General features: G+C 41.5%; 1 protein-coding gene across 2 annotated transcripts in view; it reads right to left on the reverse strand.

The window, feature by feature from the left end:
• The window catches only part of LOC307000975 (F-actin-monooxygenase mical1-like), a 154,512-nt gene that overhangs the window by 15,745 nt on the left and 114,019 nt on the right, over positions 1 to 24,748 (reverse strand). The window contains exons 13-16 of one of the 2 annotated variants that reach the window (XM_079617018.1): positions 7,579 to 7,659; positions 6,964 to 7,089; positions 6,633 to 6,736; positions 6,026 to 6,265 (exon numbers count right to left, since the gene is read on the reverse strand). In XM_079617018.1, coding sequence (XP_079473144.1) covers positions 6,026 to 6,265; positions 6,633 to 6,736; positions 6,964 to 7,089; positions 7,579 to 7,659 — 551 coding nt within the window. Of the gene's footprint in view, positions 1 to 6,025; positions 6,266 to 6,632; positions 6,737 to 6,933; positions 7,090 to 7,578; positions 7,660 to 24,748 lie in introns of both variants that reach the window. The other variant, XM_079617017.1, reaches the window with a different exon arrangement.

The raw sequence follows: 24,748 nt of genomic DNA on the forward strand, positions 1-24,748 counted from the left end.
GATTCAGTGGAGTTAGATTCAGTGGAGTTAGATTCAGTGGAGATAGATTCAGTGGAGTTAGATTCAGTGGAGTTAGATTCAGTGGAGTTAGCTTCAGTGGAGTTAGATTCAGTGGAGTTAGATTCAGTGGAGTTAGTTTCAGTGGAGTTAGCTTCAGTAGAGTTAGATTCAGTGGAGTTAGATTCAGTGGAGATAGATTCAGTGGAGTTAGATTCAGTGGAGTTAGATTCAGTGGAGTTAGCTTCAGTGGAGTTAGATTCAGTGGAGTTAGATTCAGTGGAGTTAGTTTCAGTGGAGTTAGCTTCAGTGGAGTTAGATTCAGTGGAGTTAGATTCAGTGGAGTTAGATTCAGTGGAGTTAGATTCAGTGGAGTTAGATTCAGTGGAGTTAGCTTCAGTGGAGTTAGTTTCAGTGGAGTTAGATTCAGTGGAGTTAGTTTCAGTGGAGTTAGCTTCAGTAGAGTTAGATTCAGTGGAGTTAGATTCAGTGGAGATAGATTCAGTGGAGTTAGATTCAGTGGAGTTAGATTCAGTGGAGTTAGTTTCAGTGGAGTTAGCTTCAGTGGAGTTAGATTCAGTGGAGTTAGATTCAGTGGAGTTAGATTCAGTGGAGTTAGCTTCAGTGGAGTTAGATTCAGTGGAGTTAGATTCAGTGGAGTTAGTTTCAGTGGAGTTAGCTTCAGTAGAGTTAGATTCAGTGGAGTTAGATTCAGTGGAGTTAGATTCAGTGGAGTTAGATTCAGTGGAGATAGATTCAGTGGAGTTAGATTCAGTGGAGTTAGATTCAGTGGAGTTAGATTCAGTGGAGTTAGCTTCAGTGGAGTTAGATTCAGTGGAGTTAGATTCAGTGGAGTTAGCTTCAGTGGAGTTAGATTCAGTGGAGTTAGATTCAGTGGAGTTATATTCAGTGGAGTTAGATTCAGTGGAGTTAGATTCAGTGGAGTTAGCTTCAGTGGAGTTAGCTTCAGTGGAGTTAGATTCAGTGGAGTTAGCTTCAGTGGAGTTAGATTCAGTGGAGTTAGATTCAGTGGAGTTAGATTCAGTGGAGTTAGATTCAGTGGAGTTAGCTTCAGTAAAGTTAGCTTCAGTGGAGTTAGCTTCAGTGGAGATAGATTCAGTGGAGTTAGATTCAGTGGAGTTAGATTCAGTGGAGTTAGCTTCAGTGGAGTTAGATTCAGTGGAGTTAGATTCAGTGGAGTTAGCTTCAGTGGAGTTAGATTCAGTGGAGTTAGATTCAGTGGAGTTAGATTCAGTGGAGTTAGATTCAGTGGAGTTAGCTTCAGTGGAGTTAGATTCAGTGGAGTTAGATTCAGTGGAGTTAGCTTCAGTGGAGTTAGATTCAGTGGAGTTAGATTCAGTGGAGATAGCTTCAGTGGAGTTAGATTCAGTGGAGTTAGATTCAGTGGAGTTAGCTTCAGTGGAGTTAGATTCAGTGGAGTTAGATTCAGTGGAGTTAGCTTCAGTGGAGTTAGCTTCAGTAAAGTTAGCTTCAGTGGAGTTAGCTTCAGTGGAGTTAGCTTCAGTGGAGTTAGATTCAGTGGAGTTAGATTCAGTGGAGTTAGCTTCAGTGGAGTTAGCTTCAGTGGAGTTAGATTCATTGGAGTTAGATTCAGTGGAGTTAGCTTCAGTAAAGTTAGCTTCAGTGGAGTTAGATTCAGTGGAGTTAGATTCAGTGGAGTTAGATTCAGTGGAGTTAGTTTCAGTGGAGTTAGATTCAGTAGAGTTAGATTCAGTGGAGTTAGATTCAGTGGAGTTAGTTTCAGTGGAGTTAGCTTCAGTGGAGTTAGATTCAGTGGAGTTAGATTCAGTGGAGTTAGATTCAGTGGAGTTAGATTCAGTGGAGTTAGATTCAGTGGAGTTAGTTTCAGTTAGCTTCAGTAGAGTTAGATTAAGTGGAGTTAGATTCAGTGGAGATAGATTCAGTGGAGTTAGATTCAGTGGAGTTAGCTTCAGTGGAGTTAGCTTCAGTAAAGTTAGCTTCAGTGGAGTTAGCTTCAGTGGAGTTAGATTCATTGGAGTTAGATTCAGTGGAGTTAGCTTCAGTAAAGTTAGCTTCAGTGGAGTTAGATTCAGTGGAGTTAGATTCAGTGGAGTTAGTTTCAGTGGAGTTAGCTTCAGTAGAGTTAGATTCAGTGGAGTTAGATTCAGTGGAGTTAGATTCAGTGGAGTTAGATTCAGTGGAGTTAGTTTCAGTGGAGTTAGCTTCAGTAGAGTTAGATTCAGTGGAGTTAGATTCAGTGGAGTTAGCTTCAGTGGAGTTAGATTCAGTGGAGTTAGATTCAGTGGAGTTAGATTCAGTGGAGTTAGATTCAGTGGAGTTAGATTCAGTGGAGTTAGATTCAGTGGAGATAGATTCAGTGGAGTTAGATTCAGTGGAGTTAGATTCAGTGGAGTTAGATTCAGTAGAGTTAGTTTCAGTGGAGTTAGCTTCAGTAGAGTTAGATTCAGTGGAGTTAGATTCAGTGGAGTTAGATTCAGTGGAGTTAGATTCAGTGGAGTTAGTTTCAGTGGAGTTAGCTTCAGTGGAGTTAGATTCAGTGGAGTTAGATTCAGTGGAGTTAGTTTCAGTGGAGTTAGCTTCAGTAGAGTTAGATTCAGTGGAGTTAGATTCAGTGGAGTTAGATTCAGTGGAGTTAGATTCAGTGGAGTTAGATTCAGTGGAGATAGATTCAGTGGAGTTAGATTCAGTGGAGTTAGATTCAGTGGAGTTAGATTCAGTGGAGTTAGCTTCAGTGGAGTTAGATTCAGTAAAGTTAGCTTCAGTGGAGTTAGCTTCAGTGGAGTTAGATTCATTGGAGTTAGATTCAGTGGAGTTAGCTTCAGTAAAGTTAGCTTCAGTGGAGTTAGATTCAGTGGAGTTAGATTCAGTGGAGTTAGTTTCAGTGGAGTTAGCTTCAGTGGAGTTAGATTCAGTGGAGTTAGTTTCAGTGGAGTTAGCTTCAGTAGAGTTAGATTCAGTGGAGTTAGATTCAGTGGAGTTAGATTCAGTGGAGTTAGATTCAGTGGAGATAGATTCAGTGGAGTTAGATTCAGTGGAGTTAGATTCAGTGGAGTTAGATTCAGTGGAGATAGATTCAGTGGAGTTAGATTCAGTGGAGTTAGATTCAGTGGAGTTAGATTCAGTGGAGTTAGCTTCAGTGGAGTTAGCTTCAGTAAAGTTAGCTTCAGTGGAGTTAGCTTCAGTGGAGTTAGATTCATTGGAGTTAGATTCAGTGGAGTTAGCTTCAGTAAAGTTAGCTTCAGTGGAGTTAGATTCAGTGGAGTTAGATTCAGTGGAGTTAGCTTCAGTAGAGTTAGATTCAGTGGAGTTAGATTCAGTGGAGTTAGATTCAGTGGAGTTAGATTCAGTGGAGTTAGATTCAGTGGAGTTAGATTCAGTGGAGTTAGCTTCAGTGGAGTTAGATTCAGTGGAGTTAGTTTCAGTTAGCTTCAGTAGAGTTAGATTCAGTGGAGTTAGATTCAGTGGAGATAGATTCAGTGGAGTTAGCTTCAGTGGAGTTAGATTCAGTGGAGTTAGATTCAGTGGAGTTAGATTCAGTGGAGTTAGATTCATTGGAGTTAGATTCAGTGGAGTTAGATTCAGTGGAGTTAGCTTCAGTGGAGTTAGCTTCAGTAAAGTTAGCTTCAGTGGAGTTAGCTTCAGTGGAGTTAGATTCAGTGGAGTTAGCTTCAGTGGAGTTAGATTCAGTGGAGATAGATTCAGTGGAGTTAGATTCAGTGGAGTTAGATTCAGTGGAGTTAGATTCAGTGGAGTTAGTTTCAGTTAGCTTCAGTAGAGTTAGATTCAGTGGAGTTAGATTCAGTGGAGATAGATTCAGTGGAGTTAGCTTCAGTGGAGTTAGATTCAGTGGAGTTAGATTCAGTGGAGTTAGATTCAGTGGAGTTAGTTTCAGTGGAGTTAGATTCATTGGAGTTAGATTCAGTGGAGTTAGATTCAGTGGAGTTAGCTTCAGTGGAGTTAGCTTCAGTAAAGTTAGCTTCAGTGGAGTTAGCTTCAGTGGAGTTAGCTTCAGTGGAGTTAGCTTCAGTGGAGTTAGATTCAGTGGAGATAGATTCAGTGGAGTTAGATTCAGTGGAGTTAGATTCAGTGGAGTTAGTTTCAGTGGAGTTAGATTCATTGGAGTTAGATTCAGTGGAGTTAGCTTCAGTGGAGTTAGCTTCAGTAAAGTTAGCTTCAGTGGAGTTAGCTTCAGTGGAGTTATATTTATTGGAGTTAGATTCAGTGGAGTTAGCTTCAGTAAAGTTAGCTTCAGTAAAGTTAGCTTCAGTGGAGTTAGCTTCAGTGGAGTTAGATTCATTGGAGTTAGATTCAGTGGAGTTAGCTTCAGTGGAGTTAGCTTCAGTAAAGTTAGCTTCAGTGGAGTTAGCTTCAGTAAAGTTAGCTTCAGTGGAGTTAGCTTCAGTGGAGTTAGATTCATTGGAGTTAGATTCAGTGGAGTTAGCTTCAGTAAAGTTAGCTTCAGTGGAGTTAGCTTCAGTGGAGTTAGCTTCAGTGGAGTTAGCTTCAGTGGAGTTAGCTTCAGTAAAGTTAGCTTCAGTGGAGTTAGCTTCAGTGGAGTTAGATTCATTGGAGTTAGATTCAGTGGAGTTAGCTTCAGTAAAGTTAGCTTCAGTAAAGTTAGCTTCAGTGGAGTTAGCTTCAGTGGAGTTAGCTTCAGTGGAGTTAGCCTCAGTAAAGTTAGCTTCAGTGGAGTTAGCTTCAGTGGAGTTAGCTTCAGTAAAGTTAGCTTCAGTAAAGTTAGCTTCAGTAGAGTTAGCTTCAGTAGAGTTAGCTTCAGTAAAGTTAGCTTCAGTAAAGTTAGCTTCAGTAAAGTTAGCTTCAGTAGAGTTAGCTTCAGTGGAGTTAGCCTCAGTAAAGTTAGCTTCAGTGGAGTTAGCCTCAGTAAAGTTAGCTTCAGTGGAGTTAGCTTCAGTGGAGTTAGCTTCAGTAAAGTTAGCTTCAGTAAAGTTAGCTTCAGTAAAGTTATCTTCAGTAAAGTTAGCTTCAGTAGAGTTAGCTTCAGTAGAGTTAGCTTCAGTAAAGTTAGCTTCAGTAAAGTTAGCTTCAGTAAAGTTAACTTCAGTAGAGTTAGCTTCAGTGGAGTTAGCCTCAGTAAAGTTAGCTTCAGTGGAGTTAGCCTCAGTAAAGTTAGCTTCAGTGGAGTTAGCTTAAGTGGAGTTAGCTTCAGTAAAGTTAGCTTCAGTAAAGTTATCTTCAGTAAAGTTAGCTTCAATAAAGTTAGCTTCAGTAGAGTTAGCTTCAGTAGAGTTAGCTTCAGTAAAGTTAGCTTCAGTAAAGTTAGCTTCAGTAGAGTTAGCTTCAGTAAAGTTAGCTTCAGTAAAGTTAGCTTCAGTAAAGTTATCTTCAGTAAAGTTAGCTTCATTCATTGAGAGAAAAGGTATGACGTCACTTACACCTCAACAGTTTTACATCAAACTGCGACTTTTTTTTTACTTTAAAATGTATCTTTTAAATTGACAAACATCATGTGTAATTCAGGGCACAATTCAAACGAGATCAAAATATTTGTTGTCTCTCGCCATTGAATATCACACAATATTTTTCCGAATTAAGGTCCCATGGTCCACCGGAAGGTGAGGGACTTGGGCTCTCTATGGCTCTGTAACAAACCAGCCTTGACAACCGCGTAAACAATAACATGGAGACAGAACTGCATGCTTTGCTGAGTTTGTGGTCCATTTAGCAGCCATTGCGCAGTTAAACTCTGCATTTTATAATACTGCAGCTGCAAGAGGCAAGCTATTATTAGAGCAATCGGCAACTGTTTACACTTGTACGCGCATGCCCAGTGTGCATGAACGGTCATGTGACATGCCTTTTCGGTAGTCTAGTGTGGACGGAAATCGTTTCTGAAACACAGTAGAAAAGCCAGTATATACGGAATCATTTTCATTTTAAAACTCCTTTTTAAAATGAAAACGCATTGGTGTAAACAGGGCCTATGTACCGATCAATAAATGTCATAATGTTGTCATAAATAATACATCAACTGATTGTTTACTCATACACTACGCTAATAACACACCTCTATCAGAGAGTCTCCCACCAATCCGATGAGCAGCTTCTTCCCTCGTTCCTCCTTCACCAGGGATGCTTTATCTGCCTTGTGCAAGCAGGTGAAGTCAAAAATGCTCACTGCACAACCAGTCTTCTCTACTGGCAACATGCACTGTGTGTAGAAATCGGCTGCTTCTAATGCATATGTCTCCAGGGAAATCTTGTCGATGTTTTCAGGCTTGAGCAGGTTCTTGACATCAGGTAAGTCCTGAGAATGAGAACGTTATTGATCAAGACAAGGAGGGTTTAATGTTAGTCTTTCATTATTTCATTATTTTGTACTCCATTTGCACAACAATATACAGGTTGCATTTGTTAAAGAACACAAATAGGAACTGTCTGCGGAGCTTCATGCGAGTATACAGTGACAAGGGAGGACAAGGATATCTGGACAACAGTGTGATGATTGGTAAATGTATTTGTAAGTGTAGGCTGGAAACGAGTTGAAACACGCATGAAGCATCACCATACATAAAATCATGACCTCTTTTCAACTGTTTCTAGGCTGTTTAGCTTTTCTATAAGATATTTTCTTTGAAAGTCTTTGAATGTGTGTGTCTCACTGTGTATCATACCGTCTTTATAACTTGTTTCGTTATCAAGCTCTGCTTTTCTGCAGTCATCACAAAATAGTGAGTATCATCATCTTTGTAGTAGACAATGTTCTCTAGCTTAATGCCTGAAAAACACAACAAACAACTGAACAGATGAAGTGGTGTGTGGGTTTACTTGACTATTGTATATTTGTAGACAAAAAGTGAATATGACTAAAGGTAAAAAATGGTTCAGAAAGCAAAAAGTTTGTTTCTTTTAAAATGCATACAGTATATGGTATATTATCAGTGAGATAAGGTAAATGTGTGTATAAGTCTGTACCCTTGTCTTGCTCTAGTTTTTCAAAAAAACCTGGAATGCCCTTTCGGGTAATACCACCGGTTTCTGGCACCTGCATCTCTTCTAGAGTTCGTCTGTTTACAAAGATTACAATGATTCCGATGGCTAACTCTTCTCTTACTATCTCTTTGGTAAAATCTAAAGACATGGGGAAAACAACAGTGGGAAAGTTACATTAAAATACAAAAAAAATTTGATTCAAAAATAAATATTTACATTTAATATAATAATGATAAAATAAAATATTCAAAGTAAAAAAATAAAAAAATAGTGTTACATACAAAGTGACTTGGATAAGTAGGGTTTTTATAACAAACAAAAATTAAATACATTTTGTATCAAAACAAATTAAATCAATAATTCCAAGAATTTAATACAAAGTCACTTGTATAATAAGTGTTTTAAAAACAAATCATTTATACAATTATTGAAATTAAATAAAATATTCCAAGTATTTAGAACAAAGTCACTTGGATAACGAGGGTTTTTACAACAAAATAAAAGCTAAATTGAAATATTGCAAATATTTGAAATATTGAATTAACATTTAATTTAATATTTACATGAAATTCAAAGGGAAAGGGAAAGTGGAGTTTATGGAATCATCTGTGTAAATGTTTTATTTACCAGCAGGCATAAATTTCGTCCCTCCAGTTGAAATAAGAACATCAAACTGATAATCTGCAAGTCTTTTTTCTCTGTGTAACCCTGTTGAAATATATTCATTATTATAAGATATATAAGTTTTAATAAATTTAATAGTTTAATAAATAGAATTTAAGGTTAAAAAGTTAAGATTCATTGACCAGGAATGAAGTTATAATTTTGCTCAATGAGAGAAATGTATATTGGGTAATGTTCATGGTTTCCTGCAGTGTATCCCAACCCTGTCCTGAAGGACCCCACCATACTGCACGTTTTCTTTGTCTCCCTAATCAAACACCTGATTCAACTCATCAGCTCATTAACCCATGTGATAATGAGCTGATGAGTTGAATCAGGTGTGTTTGATTAGGGAGACAAAGAAAACGTGCCGTGTTGGGGGTCCTTCAGGAGCATTTAAAATGTTAAATATTTTTTGGGTCATAATATATGTGAAAATGCTTTAAAGATGCCTGTAAGAATAGGAAGAAAGAGTTACACAAATGTTTTGTGAATATTTTATTTCTGAAAGTTTGTGTATGAGCCATTCACACTTGAGGTCAAAGGACAAGGAAGTAAAGAGAGCGACGAAGTAGTGAGACGGCGACGTGTGTGTTTTGCTGAAAGAGAAACACGGTTAATGTTAATTAGTGATGGGCAGATCGAGGCTTCGTGAAGCAATGAAACAGTTGAACCAAATGGTCCATATTGTTACGAGGCTTCGAATCAATCCGACACCCGTCTCAACGGTGACACCTGTGGTCACTTGCAGGTGTTGATCTGAAACAACCTTGATGAGCCATTAAAAAAAATGTGTTTTTTTTTTATTATTGTACTTTTCTAATATGTGAATCTTGTAACCTATAGGCTCCTCACTGTGCATAATGTTATGTTGGTCCTGCAAAATGAATATTAATCAAATAAATCAAGCCACAATGTCTCACTTTTTTAGATATTTTTATTCAAAAATATTAATTTCTCTGCTGTGGAAGGACTTAGCCTACTTCTTTTTTTACAGATAATTTCTCCAGCCTTTGAAAAAATCCTCTCACAAGGGACACTTGTTGCTGGCATGCAAAGATATTTTTTAGCTAGGACATACAAATGAGGAAAGATTACTGCTCTCTCTTTCCAGTAAGTTAGTGGATCATGAGTTCTGGGCAAATACGGATCGTTGATGTATTTTTTCACTTCCACTGTGGCATCAGCTGTAGCATTGTGTATCATCTGGGTTTGATGGATACGATTATCAAAAAGTTTCAAAAAGTGTTGATGTTGATTGTGAAGGGCTGCAGATCCTTCACCACCATGTTTAGAAAAGCCTCATCCAATTCCCTCTGTCTGCCTTTTAAAAGAAAAGATAAAACATACTTTCAGACAATTACATTGAAAAAATACAGCTTCAAATAGTGCACAGCTATTAAAAGTAGCATACTGGTTCATTATTTGGAAACCTTTCTAAACAAATTTAGGTTATGAACGTTTATGCTCAGTGTGCAGAGAAAAATGGAATGGAATGTAGAACTACAACAATTACGAAAACCAAAATGATGTCGTCACTGGCAGTATATTGGGTACTCACACTGTATGTAGATCTATAAAATGTATATTCACACAATATTATATTATACTATATTCACATTGAAGCTATTTTTAACATGATTGGCAGTTGTGATTGGTCCCAAAAGCTTGTAATTATATTTCAATTATAATTATATTTCAAATAATGCATACCTTGCTTAGATGGCCCAGCAGTGTCAGTAGCGGGCCTAGGTACAGGGGGAATGCCATCCTCTGCACCCTGCAAAATGGCAGGATGAGTGCTCCTCAAATGGCGCATCATGGATGATGTATTGTTGCAGTAGGCGAGCTGCCGATCACAATACACACATCTCACTTTATTTGGGGTTTCTAAATGGAAATGCTCCCACACCACAAATACGGCATCTCTTCTGGAGAGCCTCCATTTTATCTATCTATCTATCCAAATCTATCTAGATATGCATCTCTAATCTATCTATGTAATTAGATATATGTATCTACAATCTATCTATGTATTATTTAGATATGTATATATAATATGCATCTATAATCTATCTATGTATTTAGATATGTAGCCTATCTTTAATCTATCTATACATGTATATATCTATCTATTAATCTAGCTGTCTATATATATTTATATCTATGCATCTATTAATGTGTGACTATATGTATACTCTGTCTCTAGCCTATCAGTCAATGTGTTGTGTAAATTTAAATGTAAGCCTAAATATATCTAAAGAAATCGCACTATAAATGTCACTATATCACCAAATATCCGCTATCTCAAAATCAAACTCCTCTCACAAAAACCCACGAGGTCAATATGCGTTGATTTTACTTTTATACAGATGTGCGATTGTGTGGTCTGTTTCCGACCGTGTCAATCAAACGCTGATTCGGCGGATCACACCTGATGAAACACTTGTGAAACACTTCGAGGCTTCGTTTGGCCATAGTCACGTGACATGGGTGTTTTGAATCACTCTTTGGATCAGTGTTTCGAAACAATCTGCGCTTCGGGATCTCGCAAAGCTTCGGAACGACTGTTTCGCGTCAGCCATCCCTAATGTTAATGTAATGCACCAGTTTAGGGGCGGACAGGCCATCTGGAGCACCGGGACTTTTCCCGGTGGGCCGCTGGCCAATGTGGGCCAGCCCAGTACACAAATAAATATATATAAAAAATATATTGTGGCGCTGACGCTGTTTATTCTGTTATAAATATGCTTACGTGATTCACTTATTGTTGGGGGGAGGTGTCCGGGAGGGAAATGGTTAAGGGGGAGGGGCTTAGGGAGAGGCGGGCGGTTTTTGAGGAGGATCTGGCAGGTGGTAGAAAAAAGCGAGCACTCCGATCGCGGGAGGTCGCGGGCGCGGCCGGTCGGCTGACCCGGAAACGGAAATCAGCGAGGATCAAAACATCCGGTCTGTATCGCGGATTGCGGAGAGAGAAGCTGGTAAACAGAGATGCTGTATATGGGTCAAGGCGGATGAAGCCCTTTCTTTCAATCCTGAAGATTCAAGCTACAGTTATAATTATCCCCAAATGAGCCATATGCATGTCAAAGAGGGGCTTTTTGGCGAGGGATACAGCGCCGTTGGTAGCCGAGCTAATCCATTTGTTTTACCAGAACAGATTAATAAACCTTATTCAATCGCTCCCTCTTACAACGTTCAGTTATAGAGGGGATATTGGATGAACGCCTCAGCGGAAAGTTAAGCAACAATAATGTTGGCAGCCCCAGGGTTTTTGCTGCATGTTCCGGGGAACAGACTCATCCGCAAACGGTTAAGGTGAATACGTCCCAGAGGGAGCCTATGATTTGTTGGCGCTGTGGAAAAACAGGTCATTTGCGCCGGGAATGTGCGACCCTGGATGTGGCTGGGTCCACTATGCCGTCGGGAAATGGACAGGGGCCGGAGTAGAGGGAGGTGCTCTCGGCCCATCAGCCATTTCAGAACCTCCCTGTGGATCGTCTGTGGCGTTGGTTAGTCCAGTAGAGTGCTGCCGAATTGAGGCCAAAGTGGATGGACAACTAGTGCGGGCCTTGTTGGATACTGGCTCTACAGTCACCATTATTCATCCTAAATTCTTGACAAGGAGGGTCCTTCAGACAGCTCGTTTTCCCCTGGTCACTGTCATGGGTGAGAAAGCAACTTTGATGGGCCGTTGTGAGGCGGAAATCTGTGTGGAGGGACACAGTACAGTTATGTGGGTTTGGGCCGCTGAGATTCCAGAATATTGTCTCCTGGGTATCGATTTCCTACACCAGGCAGCTGCGGTTTTGGACTTGAGGGCAGCGACCCTAACGCTAGCTGGAAAATGTTCGGTGCCAATTCACTTTAATTCTATATGGACGGGTCCTCAGTCGCGCTACGTGAGTCGTCTGAATCCTGGCTCACAAGCACAAGGAGTCCCGGGTTCAAACTCTTCAATTTTGTCACCAACGTCACAGTCTGTAGAGACACCATTGTCTGGCTCTGCAGTCGGGCTTTCCACCATTCCACCCCCAGCCGTCTCTGATGGTGGGAACTACAGTCAAGTTGGGGAGAGCCCAGTTTTGATGCAAGCAGCAAAAGCTGTTTGGGAGAGAAGTAGTAAGGGTTTGGAAGAACTGCAGAAGCAGAAATTATGGCGAGTGATGAAACGCCATGATAACCTATTTGCTGCCTCAGCCAGTGATGTCGGGCAGACGAAGTTGGTACAACATTGTATAAACACGGGGGATGCACCACCCATCCGGCAACGTGCGCGGCGGTTACCTCCCATAAGGCAGTCGGCTGCAGATCACTGCCTAGAAGAAATGAAAGCTTCGGGAATTATAGAGCCATCGGAAAGCCCGTGGGCCTCGCCGGTGGTATTGGTCCCCAAGAAGGACTGTGGCTGGGGTTTCTGTGTCGACTTCAGACGCTTGAATGAGGTGACTGTCAGGACTCCTACCCGCTTCCGCGGGTTGATGAGTCTCTGGATCGGATCACTGGGTCCAGGTGGTTCTCTTCACTTGATCTGCGTAGCGGGTATTGGCAGGTCCCTCTCAGTGCTGACGCGAGACCAAAGACTGCCTTCACGACAGGGACAGGCCTCTGGCAATTCAAGACTATGCCCTTTGGTCTGTGCAACGCTCCGGCAACCTTTGAGCGGCTGATGGAGCGGGTACTCCAGGGTATTCCGAGAGAGGTGTGTCTGGTTTATTTAGACGACATTTTAGTGCATGGAAAATACTTTGAATCGGCCTTGAGTGCTCTCGATCTAGTCATGACCAGAATAGCCCAGGCTGGCCTGAAATTGCACCCGGAGAAGTGCCAGTTGATGCAGAAAGCCGTGACCTTCTTGGGCCATTATGTGAGCGCGGCAGGGGTGGCCACTGATGACCAGAAGACAGCAGCTGTTCGCGATTGGCCGGTCCCGTGCAGCCTTAGGCAGTTGAGGGCTTTCCTAGGACTAGCGTCGTATTACCGGAAATTCGTCCCTGAGTTCGCCACTGTTGCTGCTCCCCTCCATGAGTTGACAAAGAAATCACAGCGGTTCCAGTGGGGGCAAGAACAGCAGCAGGCTTTTGAAAGCCTGAAGGAGGCTTTGTGTCATACGCCCGTCTTGGCCACCCCAGACCCTAGATTGCCATTCATCCTGGATACAGACGCCAGCAATGTAGGTCTGGGTGCGGTTCTCTCCCAGGAGGGGGAAAAGGGAGAGAGAGTGATTGCCTACTATAGTCGGGCCTTCAACAGGGCGCAGCATAATTACTGTGTGACCCGACGAGAACTCTTAACCGTGGTGGAGGCAGTCAGCCATTTCAGTCATCACGTCTGCGGTCTTTATTTCGTGATCCGAACAGATCATGCTTCCCTACATTGGTTGTTGTCTTTCCGGGAGCCAGAGGGACAGGTGGCACGGTGGATAGAACGTCTGCAGGAGTTCCAGTTCACCATTCAGCATCGCAAGGGGGCAAATCACCAGAATGCAGATGGGTTGTCAAGACGCACCTGTATGGCATCCTGCCCACAATGTGAGCGACTGGCTGGATATGCGATGCAGGGACCGGCTGACATGAAACCGGAGACGGGGATGGAGGCGTCTTGTTGTGCAGTGCTGCCTGATTCAAATGTAGCATGGGCCGCTGAGCAGCGCAAGGACCCCGAGCTCCAAGTAGTTATCGACTGGGTGGAAGCCGGGAGGAGGCCTACGTGTGAAGAGGTCATGGCTTTTGGACCAGTGGTGAGGGGGTTGTGGTCTATGCGGAATGGCCTGGCATTGAATTTGGGATTGCTGCAGAGAGGATTCGTGGAACCTGTGACAGGCGTAACCAGGTGGCAGACAGTAGTGCCTAAGTCCTGTCACCGCTCAGTTCTGGAAGCAATGCATGGACAACCGGGGGTAGGACATTTTGGAGTAAACAAAACATTAAAACGAGTTTGGCAAGAGTTCTATTGGCACACCTGCCGTAGGGATGTGGAGTCATTCTGTCGTCGGTGTGACGCCTGCACTGCTAAAAAAGGTCCGACGGGCCGGTCTCATGCCCCGCTACAACAACGGCTGGTAGGCTGTCCCATGGATCGTGTGGCCGTAGATGTCCTAGGACCGTTTCCACAGACCCCTCGAGGAAATCGATTTGTGGTAGTCGCAATGGACTACTTTACAAAATGGCCAGAGGCCTATGCTGTTCCCAACCAGGAGGCGGGGACAGTGGCGGATGTCCTGTTGGAAGGTCTGTTTGCTCGCTTTGGGGTTCCCTCTGAGATGCATACGGATCAGGGGAGGAACTTTGAGTCACATGTGTTCTCTGAGTTCTGTCGGCAGTTGGGTATCCGGAAGACAAGGACAACTCCCCTACACCCTCAGAGTGATGGGTTAGTAGAGAGGTACAATCGAACACTGGCCACTCAGCTAGCCCTGTGTGTGAGCCAGGATCAAAAGGACTGGGATCTTCAGTTGCCGATGGTCTTGCTTGCAAGTCGGAGTGCGGTGCAGGAGACCACCAGATGTACGCCAGCTCTCCTCATGCTGGGCAGAGAATTGCGAACCCCATCCTCCCTGCTGATGGGTCAACCACCAGATGCACCAAAGGCCCCACCCGGGTTGGAGTATGCCCATCAGCTACAGGACCGGCTGCAGTCAGCCCATGAGTTTGCTCGTCGTCAGGCTTTGCAGGCGGGTATACGCCAAAAACGGGCATATGACCATCATTGTACAGGACGTGATTTTAATGATGGGGAGCTGGTATGGGTCTTTAGTCCGAAGAGGAAAAAGGGACGTCCACCTAAGCTGGATTCTGCCTGGGTAGGACCCTGTTACGTAGTGAAGAGGCTGGGAGAGTCTGTTTATCGTGTGCGGAAGAGGCCTGGGGGACAGGCTGTGGTGTTACACCGGGACAGGATGGCTCCATATTTGGGAGAACGGCAACCCTTCAAGAGCAGAGGACAATGGCAGACCGCTGGGGCGACCCACCCTGCGGACGGAGGAGCTGGAGACGCAGTGTCGGACAAGGGGTGGGGAACTTCAGCGGGCTGTGAAGAGGGTGACCTTTTGACCCAGGCTCCTGGGGGCACTCTGGATCCTCTCGGAGGAGCTGGAGACGCAGCGCCGGGAGGGTCTGGAGTTCTTCTGGGGCGGTCTGGGTTGGGGGCGCCTGAAGATCGCACCATGAGCACTGATCATCGTTCGAATGGCAGCAGACATCGCAATGGAAGCCACCGTATCACCCCGGAGGTGGAGTACCGGTCGACTACCCCCTTGAGGCCTAGGCTACCTGCCAGTGAGCCGCAGCAGACCCCAAGAGCGAGGATGGGATCATGACTTTTCATGGATTTCACCTTCCTCGGGGACGAGGAAACTTGAGAAGGGGGCAATGTGGCGCTGACGCTGTTTATTCTGTTATAAATATGCTTACTTGATTCACTTATTGTTGGGGGGAGGTGTCCAAGGGAAATGGTTAAGGGGGAGGGGCTTAGGGAGAGGCGGGCGGTTTTTGAGGAGGATCTGGCAGGTGGTAGAAAAAAGTGAGAAGAGGGACATCTCTGTTTTTGGGAACAGTTAGGACACCTCCTGATACCTGTGTTTAGGTTGTACACGTTCAGGAAATAAACCTCAGCCGTTTGGTGCTTATAAACCGGATCCTCGTCTCCTGTCTGTTACTCTGGGAAAGTGCACGACGTCACAATATTTTAAAAAATTACGGAAATCATAATATTAAATTTCTTTTCTACGCAAATGTATGAGTGGAGTCGATCGCGGGGGCGCGGCAGACAAGGAGTGTGTTTTGTGTGCATGTGAGTGTATTGCCCTCCCTCCTTGTTAATTACCCCCTTTCACAATCCTGGAACACACCAAGCCGTCGCCGATGAACCAAACTAGCGCTGATGAGTATGGAATGGAAAAAACGTGTGAATTTTAACAAGTTTTTAACACGAATTTTACGTGTATTTAACACGTATTTTACGCATGAAATACGTGTTAAATACGCGTGACAAATCCATGCGTGAAATACGCGTATTTAACACGTCAAATACATGTTAAAAAACTGTTTTAACGGGTCAGTGTCATTGGCTGCTGAAGACTTGGGTCTAACCATTTCTGTGAGCTTAGGGGGTGTACCGTTCATATACTAACTAGGCTACCACCATTTTACATGCTATCAGTTATTTTACATCAGCTTATTCAGCCTATTATTTTGTCCTTTTTTAATACAGCCTATAGAAATAATATATTTTTAGTCTGAAATGTTTTTATTAGGGAATCCAAAAATTTGACAATCATTGTTACATCATTTTTTATGATTCCTCATAAACATGAAAGACAAATAAAGAAAGAAAAAAGACAAAACACAATAACAAGATAAAAAAACAAAAAAACAAAAACAAAAGGGGAACAGTTCCCAATACCACCCACCCCACCCTAGGGACACAAGTCATATCACACTACTGGGACAATCAGTGCTACACACTTAGCCTAATTAAACCCACAACTTAAATTAAAGCTGCAAGCAGCGATTGCGGGCCCAAGCCGGTGGCACCGCCACCCTGGTGCCTTTAGTGGAACTAAAGGCACCGGGTGGTGGTGCCACCGGCTTGGGCCCTCCATCGCTGCTTGCAGCTTTAATTATATATATATATATATATATATATATATATATATATATATATATATATATATATATATATATATTATGTAAATTCTTTTTTCCCCCTATTTTTAACATATATATTATTATATATATTATTAACATTTTTGGATGCTAAACTATTCTTTTTATAGGCTTTGTACTTTGTACACTCACGTTCCAATATAGAAAAATTATCCTCTTCAAATGCGCAAAAATGTGCTTGGAAACATCACAGTGGAGCGGTGCTTACTATGAACGGCACAAACTGTACAACTGACTATTTAAACAGAGCAGTGTAATTGTTATATGTAAGGTTGACTATTTTATTATTATATTTTATTAAGGCTATAATGAACATGCTGCGATGTCAAGATTGCAATGCTGGAATGCTGTGTGTGTGTGTGTGTGTGTGTGTGTGTGTGTGTGTGTGTGTGTGTGTGTGTGTGTGTGTGTGTGTGAGGCTCGATCGAACAATGGAGACATAAAAACATACTCCGTCATTTTGTTCATACAGACCATCATTCAAAATGCAAAGTGTTTCCTTATATTTGTGTACACTCGCAATGAAACACAACATTGTGCTTTTATTAAACTATAAACTCTTGTCAAACTGTAACCTACAACTGTCACCCAACCAAAATCACACACACACACACACACACACACACATCCCCCCTCCCCTCCCCTCCCCACACAGACAGACACACACACACACAGAATGGCAGAGAGACAGAGAGAGAGAAAATACACATTCAAACCACAATATCTGACTTCCTGTTGGTCGGAGCTAATGACTGTAAATTAGAAAGTTGTCCGGATCGAAGAGAAGAATACACGTACCGAGTTTGGTTACTGTAGGTAAAACTATAACTAAGTTATAACACACTTTATGCATCCTTTTTTAATCATAAATTTGTTTCCTCGCCACGGCCAAACCGTTCGAGATATCAAAAATCCCCTGGCAATTTATCATCCTCCATGTCTTGACTTCATGCTGACCGAGTTTCGTGGTCATCGGATGAATTCTCTAGGAGAAGTGTTTCAAATGCGAGAGCAAGCGTTCTCCAATCAACCCGTAATAGCCGACCCAGGGAAAGTTGTTCGGCCCGATTAAATCTATATGTGTACCGAGTTTCATATTAATTCATGCAAGCGTGTTTGATATACGGACAAGTGTTCGAATCCCATTCCAGGGGGCGCTGTCGAGCCCCCCTGCCACGCCCGGGTACCAGCTTCAGTCCGGCTCTAATGGCCGCGGGTTCTGACCTGTGTGCAAAATTTCAAGAGTTTTCGAGCATGTTAAGGCCCTCAAAAGTGCCAGAGATTTTGCACACGGCAGAGAAATGGTTAAACTAAACTAGCCCCCCTCCTCACACACACACACTCACACACACAGAGGGGCAGAGGGAAAATGCTCCAAACAGTACACATTCAAACCAAAATATCTGACTTCCTGTTGGTCGGAGCTAATGACTGTAAATTAGAAAGTTGTCCGGATCGAAGAGAAGAATATACGTACCGAGTTTGGTTACTGTAGGTAAAACTAATACCCCATTTTTGACTAAAGGTGGCGCTACTGAGCCCCTTACCACGCCCGTTTCTGAAACTTTGCACATGTCTATTACACAATAAATGTCAAATGCATGTTGAGTTTCATGTAATTTGAAGCATGTTAAGAGCCTCAAATGCATCCAAAAAGAATATAAAAGTTTAAAGCGTTGCCATGGCGACAGTATTAAAGATATCAATAATCCTTTCACAGGTCTACATCTGTCGTGTGTTTACATTATACAGATGAAGTTTGAAGCAAATCGGGTAAAAATAAGAGGGTGATTTCAAAGCATTTCGAAAGTGACACACTTCCTGCTGCCAGTTGGTGGCGCTATAACTTTGACTCACAATAGTCACATCCATGTGATCGGCCTCTTACAGCGAACACACTGCTGAAGTTTCATCAAGATCAGTTAATGTATGAGGATGTTATAACACACTTCCTGTTTCCAATATTCGCCATAAATTTGTTTCCTCACCACGGCCAAACCGTTCGAGATATCAAAAATCCCCTCGCAACTTTTCATCCTCCATGTCTTGACTTCATGCACACCGAGTTTCGTGGTGATTGTTTGAATCGTCTAGGAGGAGTATTTTAAATTCCATTGCATGTGTTTTTTAAACTACGCCAAATAGCCGACTTCCTGTTGGGCTGGGGTAAAAAGTCAGAGCATGAAGGATATATGAACCGGTGAGATCTATAAGTGTACCGAGTTTCATATTATTTCATGCAAGCGTGTTTGATTTATGGACCAAGTTTTCGGACCCCGTTCCAGGGGGCGCTGTCGAGCCCCCCTGCCACGCCCGGGTACCAGCTTCAGTCCGGCTGTAATGGCCGCGGGTTCTGACCAGTGTGCAAAGTTTCAAGAGTTTTTGAGCATGTTAAGGCCCCCAAAAGTGGCAAAAACCTTGAAAAAAAATTTATTATAAAGAAGAAGAAGAAGAAGAAGAAGAAAAACAAAAAACCCTTAGAAGAACAATAGGGCTCTGCGCCCTTTCAGGGCTTGGGCCCTAACTATGTTATCAAGGTATTGGAGAAGGGGAGACCAGATCTTTTTTCCATAAGGAAAAACAAATTCTTTCTAAATGTAACAACCTAACCATTTCATCCAACCACATTTTAACAGTAGGGACTTTGGTGTTCTTCCAAAACATAAGTAATAGTTTCTTTGCAATAAGAAGTCCATAAGACAGCAACTGTTGTTGAGATTTTTGAAAAATAATGTTTTTTGATAATCCCAATATCATTACAAGTGGATCAGGCTCTAATTCCACATGTAATATTTCTGACAGAGTTTGAAAAATATTAGTCCAGAATGGAGTTAACTTAGAGCAAAGAGCATAACTATGCAAGAGTGTGGCTTCCTCTGTCTGACATTTATCACATAATGGGGAGACATCTGAAAAAATTCTATGCAGCTTTGATTTAGAATAATGAAGTCGATGAATAATCTTAAATTGAATAAGACAATGCCGAGAGTTAACAGAGCATTTATGAATATTCTCTAATGCATTAACCCATAACTCGTCACTTATCTCCACCCCCATTTCCTGCTCCCACTGTAATCTTATACCCTGTGTTGAAGGTGGAGTTTTGGAAAGTAAAGAATTATACAGTAGAGAAATCAAGTGACTAACCCCACCTCCAAGCCCTAAAAGTTCATCAAACTTAGCAGAAGAAGCCTCATCTAGACAAGGCAAATGTTTTCTTACATAGTCCCTGAGCTGCAAATATCGGAAAAAATTGTTTTTATGCAAACCATATTTTACCTGCAGTTGACTAAAGGAGATGAAAGAACCATCAATAAATAGGTCACCAACCTTCCGAATACCCATATCTTTCCACCTTAGGAAAGCAGAATCCATTGTAGAAGGAATAAATGATGGATTCCCTCCAATTGATAAGAGGAAAGATAAGGATTTAATTTCAAATTTTGATTTAATCTGCTTCCAAGTGCGAATAGTACTATGGATTATACAATTATGATTGTAAGACAATTTTGCTATCTTTATAGGAGACAAGATCTCTCCCCCAATATCATGCGGCCTACATGATTCTCTTTCCATTTGTATCCAAGTATGGTGTGTGAAGTTAGGATCTAGCCACATTATAATAGTATGAAGAGCACTGGCGTAGTAATAAAGAGAGAAATTAGGGAGTGCCAATCCGCCTTCAGCTTTAGGTTTAAAAAGATGAGCTTTACTTATTCTATGTGCTTTATAATCCCATAAAAAAGGAATAATGATTGAATCCAATTGCTTGAAAAAAGTCTTGGGTATAAATATTCGGATGTTCTGGAAAAGATAGAGAATTTGGGGAAGAAAAATCATTTTAATAATATTAACCCTACCTACCAATGAAATAGGAAGTGATCTCCAAAACTGAATATTAGTTTTCAATTTAGACACTTGGCGGGTGAAGTTAGCCTTAAACAATAACTGAAAATCCTTTGTAACCTCAATTCCTAAATACGTACATTTTTGCTGTGTTATTTTAAAGGGGAAGCTTTGTACGACAGAAAGATCTCGAACCTTTATAGGCATTAATTTGCTCTTAGACCAGTTTATCCTGTACCCTGAAAATGTACCAAAATGCGAGATAATTTCCAAGATTCTTGCAATAGTAAAATGAGACTTAGTTATATATAACAGGATGTCGTCAGTGTACAGTGAAATTTTACTTATGGCGCTTTTCCATTACCAGTACCAGCTCGACTCGACTCAGCTCGTCTCAGCTCGTGTCGGCTCGGCTCGCGTTTCGCTCCGTTTTCCATTGCATATAGTACTTCCACAATAGTACCTGGTCGTCATAGCGACGCGACACACACCCGCTACCCACACACACAGGACAATGGAGGAAATCGAGTGTATGCTGTTTTACATAATATTAGTAATGGGTATATCACGCAATCTCTGGCAAAACTATTAAAAAATGCCGGAGTTATTCAGGATACTCCGTCTGGCGCGTGCAATGATGGCGCAGTGAATAGTGACGATTCTCGCTGACCAATCAGCAGTCTGCCGTGTGTCACGTCACGTTTTAGTATCGCCTCAGCTCGCTTAGAACCTCGCCGAAGGTGATACGAAAAAAAGTATCTGGAAGCAGGTACCGGTACAACTTTTACACAGTGGAAAACCAAACAGAGGCGAGTTGAGTCGAGGCGAGGCGAGCCAAGGCGAGCTGGTACTGTGCAGTGGAAAAGCGCCATTAGTGTATTCTTTGTGCTATATCCATGTATATTGGGGTCGGAACGAATAGTGTGAGCTAAGGGCTCGAGTGCTAAAGCAAAAAGTAAAGGAGATAAAGCGCAGCCTTGTCAGGATCCTCTGTGTAGGTGGAACGTTGAAGAGAGCATCTTATTAGTCAGAATCCTTGCAGACGGTTTATGGTAGAGTATTTTTATCCATTTTTCAAAACAATGTCAAACTTTTTTAAAACTTTAAACAGATAAGACCACTCCAATTGGTCAAAAGCTTTTTCTGCGTCAAGAGAAATAATAACCAGGTCATCTGCATGTGTGTTTTGGGAGTAAATTATATTAAAAAGACGTCTAAGATTTGAAAAGGAGTGCCTATTTGGTATAAATCCTGTCTGGTCAGGGTGAACAAGTTTATCAACTACAGACCTAAGCCTGTTGGACAAAGCTTTAGCTAGAATTTTTTGGTCACATGACAAAAGTGAAATTGGCCTATACTTACTTCTTCTGGATCTTTCTCCTTTTTAAGTAATACTGTTATGGTAGCCTCGTTTAACGTAGGAGGTAGAAAACCAACAGTATTTGCATGAGAATACATTTTAAATAAATAAGGTGAAAAAAGATCACTGAATTCTTTATAAAATTCACAAGAGTACCCATCAGGGCCTGGGGCTTTTCCACACTTCATTGACTTAATTGAATCTTGTATTTCAGAAACTGAAAGTTCTGCATTGAGGAAGTCACGTTCTTTCTGACCTAAAGTGGGGAGATCACAACTATCCAAGAAATTTTCAGCAGCCAGGTCATTGTTTAAGGCCCTGGAGGAGTATAATTCCTCATAGAACTGTTTGAATCTGCTGTTAATGTCCGTATGAGATGTTAATAAGGCACCATTTTCTGACTTAACTTTACTTATAGTATGATCACTTTCTCCACCTTAGAAACATTGCTAAGCTACGTAATATGCTATCAGTTTCTGATGCAGAAAAGTTAGTTCATGCATTCATGACCTCGAGACTAGATTACTGTAATGCTTTATTAGCTGGTTGTCCTGCATCCTCCGTAAACAAGCTACAGTTAGTCCAAAATGCAGCCGCTAGAGTTCTTACTAGGTCAAGAAAATATGATCATATAACACCAATTTTATCATCTCTACACTGGTTACCTATTAAGTTCCGTATCAATTACAAAGTATTGTTACTGACCTATAAAGCCCTAAATGGTTTAGCTCCTGTGTATTTAAGAGATCTTCTATCGCCATATATTCCATCGCGCTCTTTAAGATCGCTAAATTCGAGGCTTCTGGTCGTACCTAGGATATCTAAGTCCACTAAAGGAGGGAGGGCGTTTTCACATCTAGCTCCTAAACTCTGGAATAGCCTTCCTGATACTGTCCGAGGCTCAGACTCGCTCTCCCAGTTTAAAACTAGATTAAAGACGCATCTCTTTAGCCAAGCATTCACATGATGCATCTCATACCTTTTATACTACAGTTAAATCAGATCAAATGCATTCATATTAAGAACAGCAGCTACGCTAATTATTTCCCATCTGCCTTTTTTGTTGTTATCTCGGGACGCCTGTCCCGAGATAACTCAAATAGAGTTCGTCAGCTCCAGTTATGTATCCAGCCTCTCATGGAGACTTCAGATGCCCCAACGCCTGTGATGAGACGACTCGACGCCTGTGAAGAGACGACCCAACGCCGGCGATATGTTATGCCCTAAATTTCATGATTAACTAACTGTATTTTTGTATGTATATTTTTGAAATGCATTTTCTGTAAAGCTGCTTTGAAACAATGTGTATTGTGAAAAGCGCTATACAAATAAACTTGAATTGAATTGAATTGAACTTTCTATTTTCCTGATTTGTCTAGCCAGTAATTTATGAGGTTTTTCACCAAATTCAAAAAAACTTTTGTTGCGTAAACAAAAATCCCCTAGTTATGCGATCTGAAAGAATCTGATTGTATTTAAATCTTAATAAGAGAATCTTCTTGTAAATCTCTATGGATGGCTGCACTGCATTTTCTTTATCTAATCTATTAATTTGTTGCTCCAGCTCTGCCAACTCAGCCCTTTTCTTTTTCTTTCTAGCAGCCTGAAAGGAAATAATACAACCCCTAATATATGCCTTCATGGTTGCTTTCACATTGGAGTGAAAAGAGTACGCTCTGTCTCGAGGGTTAAAAATTCTCCAAATATCAAACAAATTTTAATTATTACAATATTCTTTCATGAAAATGCTGGAATTAGAAGGTGGTGCTCTACGGGATGATGATCTGTCCAAATAAGGATCTAGAACTAAATTTAGGTCACCTGCAATGAGTAAATTAGTTTGCGAGATGTCAGGAATCTGAGCAAAAACGCGAGTCTGTGTTAGGACCATAAATATTAACCAGAGTTATGAAAATAAATCTCCAATAACAATTAGATATCTTCCTATCTGCAATAGTTGTCTTATGGATGAATGGTGTGCCTTTTCTGAAGAGTATGGCCACCCCTCTTGATCTAACTGCACATGTAGCATGATAAGTTTAACCAATCCATCTACATCTTAATTTAATGTATTCATTTTTATTTAGGTGCGTTTCTTGGAGAAAAATTATGTCACTAGATAGCATCTTTAGGTGTGCCAAAACTTTTCCCCTTTTAACGGGATGATTTAATCCTTTAACATTCCAAGTGACCATAGTAAATTGTCTCCCCTTATCCCGCTGCGTTAAGTTATCCTGCATGGTTTAAACTCATACAATATGTATACAAGCCCTATAAATGTGACATTTATGGTCAAATAAAGAATATAGATGTCCCAAAACAACCCTCTCTTTGACATACTCTTGCCAATACTAAGAGAAACCTTCAGAGTAAGGCGCGACCCCACTAAGGAAGTTACAAAAAAAAAAAAACACAGAGAACAACAATAACAAGATAACAAAAAAGAAACATGAACCATACGAACTTCCCTCATTAAACCCTTCTAATAATAGAAGTTAGAACAGCCCCGCAAGAGGCATATATTTTGAAGTAACAAGAATGTATAAAATAATAAAGATCTGAGAAACTAGAATTATTGTCAGATTTAAAAAAAAAATATATATATATATAAAATATTTGAAAAGAGATCAAGAAATAGGCCTATCTGGGAGGAAGACGATCCATCCTACCGTACTTCAATAGGAAAGGCTTCAATTAAAGGCAATCAGTAAATATGAAAAATGTAAACGCTCTACATGATTTTCCAGCACGACAATGCCATTATCGGCAGCCTCCGTCTTCAGCATTGTCACGGCCCGTACCAAAGTGACGCTCGGCAAACTCTTCGGCTTTCTTCGCATCAGTGAACACCGTCTCTGTGCCATTAAAAGTCACTCTCAATTTCGCTGGAAATACTGTCCCATACCGCACACCTGGCTTGTCTCGAAGCATTGCTCTGGCTCTGTTAAACGCGGCTCTGCGCTTTGCCACCTCAGGCGTGAAGTCAGGGAAAACACGGATCTTCTGACCGTTAAAAGTAAGATCCTTTCGTTCAGCAGCTTTCTTAAAGCTACACTGTGTGATTTTTACCCCCATCTAGCGGTGAAAAGGTGTATGACCATCCAGTGAATATTAGTTTCTGTTCCTCTCAATTCTGATTTCGTTTTAACTCCTATGGTGGCCAATGTAGTCCAAGATTAACATGGCTTCCAGTTCGACCTCGTCCATGAGTATTCCTTCAAGTGATGAGGTTACTTTAGAAAATTATTATAATTTGCAGTAA

This window comes from Phoxinus phoxinus (assembly GCF_949152265.1).
Source record: "Phoxinus phoxinus genome assembly, chromosome: 6".
Classification (NCBI taxonomy): Eukaryota; Metazoa; Chordata; class Actinopteri; order Cypriniformes; family Leuciscidae; genus Phoxinus; species Phoxinus phoxinus.